At 46.2% G+C, this 13,010-nt stretch overlaps 1 protein-coding gene across 10 annotated transcripts in view; it reads right to left on the bottom strand.

Moving 5' to 3' along the window:
• Positions 1–7,612: 7,612 nt before the first annotated feature.
• The window catches only part of ELMO2 (engulfment and cell motility 2), a 49,188-nt gene continuing 43,790 nt past the window's right edge, over positions 7,613–13,010 (bottom strand). For 8 of the 10 annotated variants that reach the window (XM_073326831.1, XM_073326830.1, XM_073326835.1 and 5 more), the window contains 7 exons: positions 11,081–11,217; positions 10,585–10,748; positions 10,364–10,476; positions 9,970–10,077; positions 9,529–9,611; positions 9,063–9,140; positions 7,613–8,417 (listed from right to left, as the gene is read on the bottom strand). In XM_073326831.1, coding sequence (XP_073182932.1) covers positions 8,217–8,417; positions 9,063–9,140; positions 9,529–9,611; positions 9,970–10,077; positions 10,364–10,476; positions 10,585–10,748; positions 11,081–11,217 — 884 coding nt within the window. In that variant the 3' untranslated portion in view covers positions 7,613–8,216. The other 2 variants (XM_073326840.1, XM_073326837.1) reach the window with 2 other exon arrangements.

Below are 13,010 nucleotides of genomic sequence, written 5' to 3'. Positions count from 1 at the left end.
GTCAAGGTTCCTTCCCCACTGTGAACTCTAGGGTACAGATGTGGGGACCTCAATGAAAACCTCCTAAGCTTATTTTTACCAGCTTAGGTTAAAACTTCCCCAAGGTACAAACTATTTTCCTTTTTCTCTTGGACTTTATTGCTGCCACCACCAAGCGTCTAACAGATATATAACCGGGAAAGAGCCCACTTGGAAACGTCTTTCCCCTCAAAATCCTCCCCAAACTCTACACCCCCTTTCCTGGGGAAGGCTTGATAAAAATCCTCACCAATTTGCATAGGTGAACACAGACCCAAACCCTTGGATCTTAACAACATTGAAAAAGCAATCAGGTTCTTAAAAGAAGAATTTTAATAGAAGAAAAAGTAAAAGAATCACCTCTGTAAAATCAGGATGGTAAATACCTTACAGGGTAATTAGATTCAAAACATAGAGAATCCCTCTAGGGAAAACCTTAAGTTACAAAAAGACACAAAATCAGGAATATCCATTCCATTCAGCTCAGCTATTTTATCAGCCATTTAAACAAAACAGAATCTAACGCATATCTAGCTAGATTACTTACTAAGTTCTAAGACTCCATTCCTGTTCTGTTCCCGGCAAAAGCATCACCCAGACAGAGAGAACCCTTATTCCCCCCCACCCCCTTCCAGCTTTGAAAGTATCTTGTCTCCTCATTGGTCATTTTGGTCAGGTGCCAGCGAGGTTATCTTAGCTTCTTAACCCTTTACAGGTGAAAGGGTTTTTCCTCTGGCCAAGAGGGATTTTAAAAGTGTTTACCCTTCCCTTTATATTTATGACACCCCCTGTGACACTATGCCCCATATTCTTCATAAAAATATTGTTATATGAATATGGCATAACTAAGATGTGTTTTATGCCAGATGGGTCTTGTGAGGTGTCATTGGAAAGGTTATGATTTCCAGAATATGATTATCTTATTTGTATGCATGTATCATTTCTGTATCTGAAGTTAGGAATATTGACTATGTAACAATTAGAAAAGTGTTTGTTTGCACATGGGAAATGCCCACCAGACAGAATGCAATCAGTCTGGATGGACTATTAGGGAGAACAATAGGACTTTGAAGATGCTCATCTCCCACCTTCCTGGGAAGCTTCCTGGGATGCTTCAAATGGCCTTTCACTCATGGCTGCTTTGACACTGCAGGGTCATGTGATCATGTTACCTGGTACTGGACTCCATCCTGGACTGTTGGTATTTTTCCACGGGTGAGGATCAAACTGGGATACAAAGGATTCCCACCATATGTAAATCCTATTTAAGGCAGGGTAGTGAGTTAATCAGTGTTAATGAGTGCTCTGAGCAGGGGGTTGGACTAGATGACTTCCTGAGGTCTCTTCCAACCCTAATCTTCTATGATTCTAGTGTTCATTCTTTCCTGAATCCCCAGCCAGGATGACTGCCAAAAACATCTAAGAAACAAGGCCAAAGGGAGGAAGGACTGAGCCCAGACTGGAAAAGGTGTCTGGCCTGTGAAAGAACTACTTAGAGTTTTAAGCTGCAAGCAAGAGCCCCTTGTCTTCAAGAACCTCTGCAATCTGCCATAAAGCAACATTTAGGGTGAGAAATTACCATTTCTAACCAGTTTCTTTAGTGTATTAAGCTTAGTTTGTATGTTTGTTTTATTTGCTCAGTAATGTTTTGATCTGTTTGCTAACCCTTATAATCACTTAAAATATATCTTGTGTAGTTGTTAAACTTGTTTTTGTTTTCTCTAAAACCAGTTTGTGGAATTCATAACTGGGGGGCAAAAAGCTGTGCATATCTTCCCCAACATTGAGGGAGGAGGCAAATTTCAATTAGGTTATGCTGTATAGTTCCCTGTGCAGCGTAAGACAATACATTTTTGGGTTTACACTCCAGATGAGGTGTGCGCTTAAGTGCTGGGCAGTTTCCTAGCTGAGTTTTCCCATACAGAGCTGATCTCAGAGTCTGTCTTTCTGTAGCTGTGTCCCCCTATCTGTGTGTGTGCTGGAGGGGGCCTGAGAGCCTGGCTCAGCAGGGCAGTGTAAGGGAGCCCAGACTGGTGGAACAGGCGGGCTCAGTGGTACCCCAGTATATCAGGTGGTACCCTAGAGCAGGGGGGGTAGCCCACTGCACCCCCTCCACTTTCCCCTCAGTGAGCGGTTCTGCATAGCCCCACCCTCCTCTTTCCCCTCAGTGAGCAGTACCATATAGCCCCCCCTTTCTCCTCAGCGAGCGGTACAGTACCACTCCCCCCCAGGCGGGCTGTAGGTACAAGTTTGACTTTAACAGGAAAAACTAGCAATCCTGTCCTTCCTGCCCAGCAGAGCACACCAGGAGAACCCATCCCTAGCCCTTGTGCTGACACTGCAGCTTTGCAGAGTAGTTAGTGCAGCAAGCGGGATGTTTTATAAGGTAGAGGGAAATGGGGAATGTGTTGACTGCTGGGTTGGACAGGCTGAGCTGATGGCTCCTTTCCAGGTCTGTCTTCCATGAAACTTTGTGTTTCTGGCTGGTAAAGTTCTTAATTAGAAAAAATGGTTACCTACCTTTCTGCAACTGCTCTTCGAGCTGTGTTGCACAGGCCCATTCACCTATAGGTATGTGCAGGTCTTGTGCAAAATTGTCAGACAACTTTTTCCCTCAGCAGTACCCACCAGGGCAGTTTGAACGCCCTCTATCACCACATGCCACTGCATACTGGTATAAGAGGACACAGCTGCCCCTGGTAACCCCCATCAGTTCCTTTGTACTGGATAGACTCGGCTAGAGAGGGAAAGGAGGGCAGGTTGTGGAATGGACATGTGCAACATCTTGAAGAACAACAGTTACAGGAAAAAACAGGTAACTTTTTTTTCTTCTTTGACTGCTTCCACATGTCCATGCCCCTGTAGGGGACTCACAAACATGGAGGTGCGCTCAGAGTCTACCTGAGCAGTGACTGTCAGACAACCTGTCTGAAATTGACATCATCCCTGGACTGACAGGAAATGGCATATCAGAGGCAAAAGAGTGGACTCATGTCAAAGTTGCTGCTTTACAAATGTCTACAATCAGGACTTGTACAACAAAGCTACTGAAGTTGTCTGTGCTCTAGTACTGTGCTTCTCAACCTTTCCAGCCTACTGTATCCCTTTCAGGAGTCTGATTTATCTTGCATACCCCAAGTTTCACCTCGATTAAAAACTACTTGCTTACAAAATTAGACATAAAAATACAAAAAAGTGTCACAGCACTGAAATTGGCGCCATTATTGAAAGTGGCTTACTTTTTCATTTTTACCAATTATAAAATAAAATTGATTGGAATATAAATATTGTACCTACATTTTAGTGTGACACTTAAGCCTGTTTTTCACTTGTGAGCCTTGTCTGAAGCCTGAGCCCCAGGTCGTGGGACTGAAGCATCTATCTTAGCTTTATAGGGGTGTGCTTTTCATTGAAGTTGCAGGACTTGGCACCAAGTCAGACTGGGTCAGCTCTGATGGCAGCCTGAGCATCACCTCCATCAGCAGGAATTTCAGCATAGCCTCCCTATCCTTCGTCCTAGGCTTGAACTCCCTGCAAATCTGGCACCTGTCATTCACGTGTGCCTCTCCCAAGCACTTCAGCAGCTATTGTGTGAGTCACTCACTGGCACAGGCCTGAAGCAAGAAGCAAATGACTTGAAATCCAGTGACCGGAACATACATTGGTACCATGAAGAGAAAAACCCCAAATGGGAATGGGCAATGTTCAAAACAAGTTTGAAAACCCTTTTTCCCCCCCCTCAACAGAACTAAAACTTACGAACTCTCCTAACAACACTAAGAACTATGCTAACTATATGTATACACTATGTTCACAAAGCTGGAGAGAACACCTGTTCTGGCACAGAACAGAGTTCCAATGACTGTCATGGTCAGTAAGAAGGAAATGAGCATGACTAGGGGCTGCTCTGCCCTTTATACCTGCATGTAGTGGTGCACAGCAGCAGGGGGGACTCAAGCCGCTCAACGGATAGCACTGAGGGAAAAAGTTTGATGGCCATGTGCTGGGCACACGGACACCAAGTACAGAATGCACAAAAGAAAACTAATTGAAGCAAGAATAACCATGTGGAATTTTATTTTCTTCAGGTATCTGAGTCAAACCAAATGTCTCAAATCTAAAATAAGCCTGAGACCCCCTTTTGCTTTGGGGATAAGGAAGTAGAAGAATAGAAGCCTTTCCTCTGAGGACCAATGGGACTTCCTCTGTGGCCACTGCCTGAAATAACGACTAGACTTCCTGCTCAACAATGATCTCATGAGCATGGTCCCTGAAGAGGGGTGGGAAGGAAGGGTAAAAATAAACTGGAGGGCATCTCTCAGTTCCACCATGCTTAAGACCCACTGATCTGATGTTGCTTGGGCCCAAGCACTAAGGAAGTGGGATAAGCAATTTGTAAACAAAAGGTGGGAAACAGATGGAACTACAGTAACTGGTACACTGTCCACCAATACATCAAAAGTCTGATTGGATGAGGTGGCTGGACAGAATGAGCTCACTCATGTTGATGAGGAAGCTGGTGATGTAGTCTCCTATAACCCCTGCCCTTTCTCCTTAGCGGATCTTGAGACTGGAGAGAAAAACCCTGGTGTCTGTATGGCAGTTGAGGACTGAACTGTTTCCTCTTTGTCGCTGGAGTATAGATTCTAAGAGATTTTAATGTTGCCTTGGAATCTTTTAGGCTACAGAGTCTATTGTCCATCTTATCTGAAAACAAAGAAGGACCTTCAAAAGGAAGGACTGGAATTGTCTGCTGGACTTCTGTGGGGGCCCACATGATTGTTACCATGAACCCCTTCTCATAGAAATGGCTGGTGTGGTTTGAGCCACCCACATCTGCACAATCTAAACTGTCCTGGAAAGCAGTTTTGACAATTAGCTTACCTTCATCCACCATTACTGCAAATTCCTGCCTACAGTCCTCTGCTAATTGGTCTTTAAATTTTATAATGTTCTCCCAGAGGTGAAGTCATAGCAGCTCAGTAGTGCTTGTTGGTTTGCAATCCTGAGTTGTAGACACCCTGTAGAATACAAAACAAGTCCAGCCTCTTCAAATCTTTACTTTTTGGCATTGATGCTTGGTGTCCTTGTCTCTTCTGTTTGTTAGCAGCTGCTACCACCAAGGAACCTGGGGAGGGGGAGAGTGAGAGTACAAATGCTCATATCCCTTAGAAGGGACGTAATAGCTCCTTTCAGCTGGCTTTAATGGATGTGTGGAGGGGTAAGGCGTATGGGCCTGCCACAGTGCCTTAAATGGCTCCATAAATGACTTTCTTAATCAGCAGAACCACTCTGCCAGGGGCTGCCAATATCAAAATGTCCATCAACTGGTGAGAACTTACACGCTCCTCCTTTGCCTGAATGTTAAGAACAGAGGTCACCTTCTCAATAGATTTTGATGAGCTTTGTGGGCCTCTGGCAGTGGTGAATCACTTGCCACCTCAAACGCCTCACCTGGTGATGAGGAAGAGGACACTACAGCATTCTGAGGTGATGGCTGCTCCATGACTTGTAGTGGGGAAGCCACCAAGTGACTTCTGTCTGTTCAGTACCAACCTTGGTATTGGAGAACTATGCTTGTGGTGCTGATGCTCATGCTCCCAGAGTGGTTTCAATGACAAGGAAGGAGATGGTTGCTTACAGGGAGGTCCTAACAGGAGGAGGGACACCCCATGGAGTTCAGAATGGCCTCTGATATGGGCTGGGGAACCATCCTTGATTGGGCCATTGTCCTTTCGGAGTAGGCCAGTGCTATGATTGTTGCATGACCCAGGGTCCCCAAATCTCTGATGGAGGGTATTCCCTCGGTCTTGGATGGGACAGAGGGCATACCCTCTGAGTCCAAAGAGGAAGAATTCAGAAACATCTGACAAGGGAGTGGGGGGAGGAGGAGGAGAGGACAGAACCAGTTGGGACTGGGGATAGATAGCCTGGGGATGGTGGTACTGTGGCTATCATCAGAGGCTTGCTCTTTGATTGCACCAGCCTTTGTGGAAGCTTGGGAGGTAATGGTACTGCGGGTTCCTAACATGGTGAGGTAGGTGCTGCAAGCATCGGTACTGACTGTAAACCTTCTTGCTGTGCCGGGGACACCGGTACCGAGAAGCTAAGCAGATTGCTTGTGGCTGCAGGTGCCTCCATGGTAGCTGAGAGCAGCAATGACTGATGCTTTTGCCACAGAAATCTTTCAGGGGATGCCCTTGACAGATCTGGCACAGGCTCCTGAGGTAGAGATCCCTTCTTCTTAGCTGAAGAGTGCTCCAGAGAGAGACTCTCCTTCAAATGTCTTGTACATTCTCTGCCTCCTTTTGGCTTTGGCACCAACAGGCCCAAGTGAGGTACTGAGCCTGAGGGGGGTCTACGTTTTTTCTTCAGTACTGGCAAATGGAACCAAGGAGCTGTAGACATCTGCAGTGCGCTCTGTACTGAAGCTGATGCACTTGGGACCCTCTCTGCGTCAGATGAGTCCAATGTGGGGGAGGGAGAACTTCTGCCTCCATGAATAAGCATTTGAGCCTTGCTGCTCAATCTTTCTTTGATCAGGGCTTAAATGCCTTGCAGATGTGACATTTGTCACTTATGTGGGATTCTCGAAAACATTTCACACAGGCCAGGTGTGGGTCACTGACCGGCAAAATCTGGGGAGTATGGCATCGGTCCAGTACTGATTCCGATACCAAAAGATGAAAAATTGGTCCAAAAAGACCTAAGACTAAAATCTATCATGAAAACTAGCTAAAACAAACTTAAACTTAACTAATTCCTAACAACAACAAGATATAGGTATACAAAGGAGTGAGGGAAGCACTTATGACAACAATTCTGACACCACTCCAACAGCCATCACTGGCGCTAAGAAGGAACTGAGGTTGGTTGGGGTGGCTCCACCCTCTTACAGAAGCACGCAGTGGTGTATGGTGTCAGAGGGCACTCAAGCTTCCCAGTGGTTACTGCTGAGGGGAAAAGTTCAACTGTGCACGAGGCACACTCAAGCCTACAGCGGAATGGCCATGTGCAAGCCCTCGAAGAACAACATGATGGATGTAATTAGGGAAAGTAGCTGGCTTGAAAGTTTGTTTTGCCTGCTTAGGGACTGATACATTCACTGTCTTCCCAGCCTCCAGGAGCGTGAGAGGGAAGGAGAACGCTACTCAGAGAACATTAGTTCACATATGATTCTCACTGCTCCATGACTCCCTGGAAGAGCACTCACTCCTGCTGGAAATTCCTCCTTACCTGTCCCCATGCAGAGCCTTGGAGTATGTGATCTGGTGAAGCAGCAAAGAATGTCTGATGCCCTTGAAATATAGAAGCAGCATCAGTATCTTGATGCTGGATCTTGGTATCGCATAGATGGATGGACAGACGGACAAGGAGATACTCAATGTTTGTGGGAGGAAATAGCTCTAGAGGACAAAGCATAAAAGCTAGATGCTATGACCCAGCTTAAATCCAACTCAGGCAATGACCCTCTCTCTGTAGCATTGGACAAATCACTAAATGTCTGTGGTTGAGTTTTCCCACTGCATAAGAAAAGGATTGTAGGATTAACATTAATGCTTATGAAGCGCTTCAAGGAGTTAAATACCATAGATATGGTAAGGATTATTATTTATATTATGGTAATTCATACAAAATCATACAATAATGAGTTACTGGGGGATGCTGACTCCCCAACTGTTCATTGGCTTCTGCTCTCATCCCTCAGGCACCAGTGTCACTCCTGTAGCGACCAAGGGATTCCCTCTTTGCACTATTTTTTGCTGCGGCAGCTGTCAGTCACCCAATAGTTTTATTATGTTTTCTGGTAGGAGGTGGGATTGAAGGGAGACTCAACCATTCTGGGATACAAGGGTGGATGCCAACCCTGAGGCCAGGGCAGAAGTTCCTCCTCTTGCTAGGCATATTGCTCACCCAGTGCCATGCAGTGGTGCTGTTGAGAGAATGGGGTGCCTCCCCCATATGGCACCTGAGCATCATGACTCTCACCCCATAAGGAGGTGGGTAAACAAGAAGCTGCAGGCCTACTGGAATGGCTGGGTCATAGAGAGATTAGTGATCAATTGTTGCCATGTTCAGAACTGGTCCTGTACGAACAAAGGACATGATGCCAGTCTCAGAACAATCTCCAGGGTTCTGAGTCTCTCTTCAGGAGTAGCTGTCTCATTCTCCCCTTTCCCTGTCCAGTTCTGCCTGTGTCAACCATAGTGATAGACAAAGTCGTAGCTGCTGGGCTCCTTGGGGATGGGCGGTGGGGCCTCAGGGATCTGGATATTCTCCAGATCCAGGAGTCTCAGCTTCATTTCCATGCTCAGCAGCGTGTCCAGGTCACTCTTGGTTAGCTCACTGGACATGTCCTTCCCCAGGAGGGCATTGAGTCCATCGATCCAGATACAGTACTGTGGAGAACAAGCAGACAACTTACACCCCTAGGCATAAACCATTGGGAATGCCCCCCACCCAAAAATACACCAGCACAAACCATGGGTAGGAACGTCCTTCTGGAGGCCCCCTGAAATTGGTGATAGAAGCAGGAAATAAAATGAGAAATTCAGAAAAAGTATTAAATTCATCTGGGGGAAAGTAATTCAACCACAGACTCCTAATGGGAGGGAGAAGCTAGGGAAGCAAGAATGACTGAGACCCCCAACTGAGTGAGCAGACAATTGGACATGAGTTTGCAATGTGACATGGCAGCAGAAAAGACCATGCAATTTTAGGCATCACATCTCAGAGCAAGTGAAGAACAGCCTGTTGATGGCCAACACCAAGGACCGACTCTGTGGGTGCTCCGGAGCGGGGGGGTCAAGCACCCCCTGGCAACTTCGAGAGACGGCGCCTCTGCCAAGGACTAAGGGAAGTCATTCAGGGGGTACAAGGGGCTAGAACTTGCCCTAACAGGATGATATTACAAACAAGGGAGATTTAGCTTGAGCATTAGGCAACATTTTTTAATAGTGAGGCTGGTGCACCTTGGCCAAACCCTGGGGGGACCTGTTTTTTTCCCGGTCTCCTCTTTGCAACTTGACAGCCCCATTTCTTACCTCATACTTATTAGGTGCAATGAAGTTCAGCGTCTCATCAGGATCATACAATATCGAGAAGGCCAATTCCAACACTTCCTGTAGGAAGAGGTTTTTACTCATCAGCTAGATAAAGCATCATAACAGTCCTTTCTGCTACACCAACAATATTGGGGGTCCTAGCAGCAGACCAGGACACCTCCACAATGCAATCCTGTGCCCTGGGCACCTCCTCACTGTGCAACTAGCACCAGGGCACCTTGCCAGTCACAGAACAAGTTGGGTGGCCAGTGGTTCTAGAAGTGAAACAGCAAAGAGACCAGGGACTGGAAAAGAGATGTAGGGGTCCCAGATTTAGGCTGGGACCGTGTGTAAATGGTTCCCATAGACAGCTGTCATTTAGAGCTCTTGCTTCTGCTGCTTCTACCTCTCCAAGAATTGCTCCTTAGCCAGGGGACTGTACCAAAGAACGGAAGGGAGCAGTTACCTTGTTCTGCTTCAGTGCACTTTTCTCCTTCATGTGTGGACAGTCCTTCCCTGTGACGATGGCCTTGATGTCTGCTACAGGGACTAGGAGTGAAACAGGAAAGTCACAAACAGGAGGAACCCTGACCATGAAGAGATGGGGCTTTACCTTGATGTTACAGGTGCACGGCCCCATGTCCATCTGTCTGTTCACAGGCTTTTCTATGGACTCCATTACCAGACTGTCTGAGCCTCATAAACACAAATTAACTTATCCCCATAGCCCCTGATGTGGGAAGTACCAAGTGACACATCAAAGGTCACACAGGGGTTTGTGGAAGGGCCAGGAACTGAATTCAGATCTCCTGAGTACGAGTCAGTGCTGTAGCCACTAGACCCTCCTCCCTCCTTGAGACTGGTACTAATGGTCGTTGCCAGTGTCAGAGCAATAACCTGGACCTACTCTTTTCCTGCAGCAACTCAAAGGTCACTTCGCCCTGGGCATTGTCTTCCAGGTCTCCGTAGTGTAGAACCTTGTGATTCAGAGCCAGACGACAGTACCAGAATCTCTCTGGAAAACACAACATACATACAGCATGGCGTAGAGTCATTCAGACAAGGCCCCCATGACAGCCCAGTATGGCCCCACTATCTCATTCTCTACCGTGCCATCTGCTGGCTGTGACAAGGATTGTGGTCTCCTGTATGTATGCACCTCTGTGCCATCCCAGCCTGTTGGCCAGTGTAGCAACCCTGTCTATCCACCCCGTTCCTTGCAGAGTCCCTGCCATCTGGGAAACCCACTTGGCCCTATTTGCTTCAGTGCTTCCACACCGGGAGGCTGTAGCAGGCCAAACCTTGTCTCCTGCGATTCCCAATTTTCCGGAAGCTGCTTCCCTCGCAGAGCCGGTTCAGACGCTGCTGTTTTATCAGCTCCAGGATCTCAGGCTGGATTTTCTCTCTCAGCTCCCTGGAGATCAAGGACAATTGAGTAAACAAGAGTCTGGGGATAGCAGCCAGCAATTCAATGCAAGGGAGGCCAGTATGTGGGGAAGAGTTACCCCTGTCAGGCACTTACACAATGGGTGGTGATTGAAAGTCATCTTGGCTCATCCTCTCAGACTGGCGTAGCCGCAGGATCTCAGAGTAGCTTAGGCTGCGCAGCTTGCTCTTGAACTGGTCCAAGGAATTGGGTTTGGAGGGCAGAGCCCGGGTGATCTGCTCACGTACAACCTGCATCACCTAGAGGGATAGGATGGGAGATAACATGCAGCTTACATTCCTGCTGCCCAAGGGGAACTGGGATCCAGGGCTGAACTCAGCCAAGGGCTGCAAGGGACAGACACAGTGAGAGTGTGGTCAGGGGGCACATCCAACTGAGGGCTTTGAGGGCCCAGGGCAGGGAAAGCAGAGGTCACAGGGCTGCCTCTTTCACCAGTATCCTAAACATATTGCTACGTGCACTTGTACACACCTCCCCACTGCTCCATACTTTGCTGAGTCAAGGAGTCTGTCTGTGCGCTCTCCCTCTCTGATACAGAGCCCTTCCCAGGTCAGGTTCCCATCCCCCTGACCTTGTTGAAATCCTCTGCCGTTGCTCTCATCTCCTTCCAGGTCTTGTTCAGCAGCTGGATGCAGATGGCAAAGAGCTCCTCAAATGCTCGGTCATGGGTGAAGAACATGGGGTGGTAGTCGTTCCGGCCCTCATTGGCTTCAGGGACAGAGAAGGAAACTATGTGAGTATCTGAGCAGCCAGGGCAGGAGGTCCTGGAGCTCATGGGAAGAACTAAGCTTGTTGCAATCAGAGCAGCCTGACAGTGTGTGTAATACACACTTCTGACCCTAACACATGATTGTAGCCAAGTAGTTCATTTTATCATCCATTAATCATTGTGTAATTTGGTGTCAAGGTCAATTCATATGATAGTTCATATATAATAAATATATGCTAAATAGATTTAAATTGTCGGATATAGAAGTATAAGATTGACAAGTATTTTGGAGTGATGAGTTTGTATTAGGTATATCAGTAAAGCATGGCTGGAATGCAGGACCTACAGCCTGAGGCCTGTAAGATTTTAGTTTAGCCATACTAGGCCATAGACTTAAGAATGCTTGACATCTGATGAAGTGAGCTCACGAAAGCTTATGCACAAATAAATTTGTTAGTCTCTAAGGTGCCACAAGTACTCCTTTTCTTTTTGCAAATACAGACTAACATGGCTGCTACTCCGAAACCTGACATTAATAGGTGACCTAGGAATAACCCTATGCCAGTAAAGTCACAAGATTACTGTAAAAGATGTGCCAATAGGTGATATTAAAGAAAACTAGATTGCAATAAACTACTATGTATTGTCCAAGACCACAAGACACCTGATTGTAATATGGAATGTCCTGTCCTGACTAAAAGAAAAGGAGTACTTGTGGCACCTTAGAGACTAACAAATTTATTTGAGCATAAGCTTTCGTGAGCTACAGCTCACTTCATCAAGTACGCCTTTTCTTTTTGCGGATACTGACTAACATGGCTGCTACTCTGATACCTGTCCTGACTGCAGGTTACATGTTGTACATAGATGCTAATGAAAATAAGAGGAACTAAGAAACTACCTATGAAAAATGGGGCACCCCAGTATTCATGGGGTGTGGAAGTACGGATAAGGAAAAGAGAGTTGAAACCCTCATGAATATGTGATCAGAACAACAATATAGAAGAGGTTAATTGGTTGGGTAAAAGTGGGAAGACCCCAAGGAACAACCTCACGGGGAAACCCCAGCAGGAACCATCCGTCTATCAATGGTCATCTGCTGAGAGATCCATCAGACGCTAGAATATCTTTGAGAATGTGAATATGACTACAGTCTTAGTCATTGCATGGTTTTTTGTAGGATTTATATATGCATGGGTAATTTTAACTTTACTTAGTGCTTTAATAAAACTTGTAGTTCAGATAATACTTTGTCCTCGTGATTGCGTCTTTGATCACTATCCTTGGTCTTCATGTGTTCCTGGAGTCTCCAAATTTGAGAAAAGCACCAGAGGTGATTTTCACTCTGCTGAGCTTGAAACTGTAGCAACAGGAGCTGAACCCATGGTAGTTTAATGCCAAATTACTAAATTCAATTTATATTAAAGAAAGGCTACATGATCCTGTCTACGGTTTACCTCCCCTATCCCCATGCTAGTATATGTTGGGGATGGGGAAATTACTTCAGAGTCCAGATCTGAGAATCAGTCCATGTCTTTAACTGGTGAGCAAGAATCACTGTGCAATACTCTGCTACTTCTGCTGCTTTATTCAGGCACCTTATTCATCAATTCTAAGGTCAGAAGGATCACTGTGATCATCTAGTCTGACCTCCTGTATAACACAGGTCACAGAACTTCCCCAAAATAATTCCTAGAGATGATCTTTTAGAAAAACATCCAATCTTGATATAAAAATTGCCAGTGGTGGAGAATCTACCATGACTCTTGGTAAATTGTTCCAATGGTTAACT

Source organism: Lepidochelys kempii, unplaced genomic scaffold (genome assembly GCF_965140265.1).
Source record: "Lepidochelys kempii isolate rLepKem1 unplaced genomic scaffold, rLepKem1.hap2 scaffold_117, whole genome shotgun sequence".
Lineage (NCBI taxonomy): Eukaryota > Metazoa > Chordata > Testudines > Cheloniidae > Lepidochelys > Lepidochelys kempii.
This window is presented reverse-complemented; position numbering and strand designations above follow the sequence as displayed.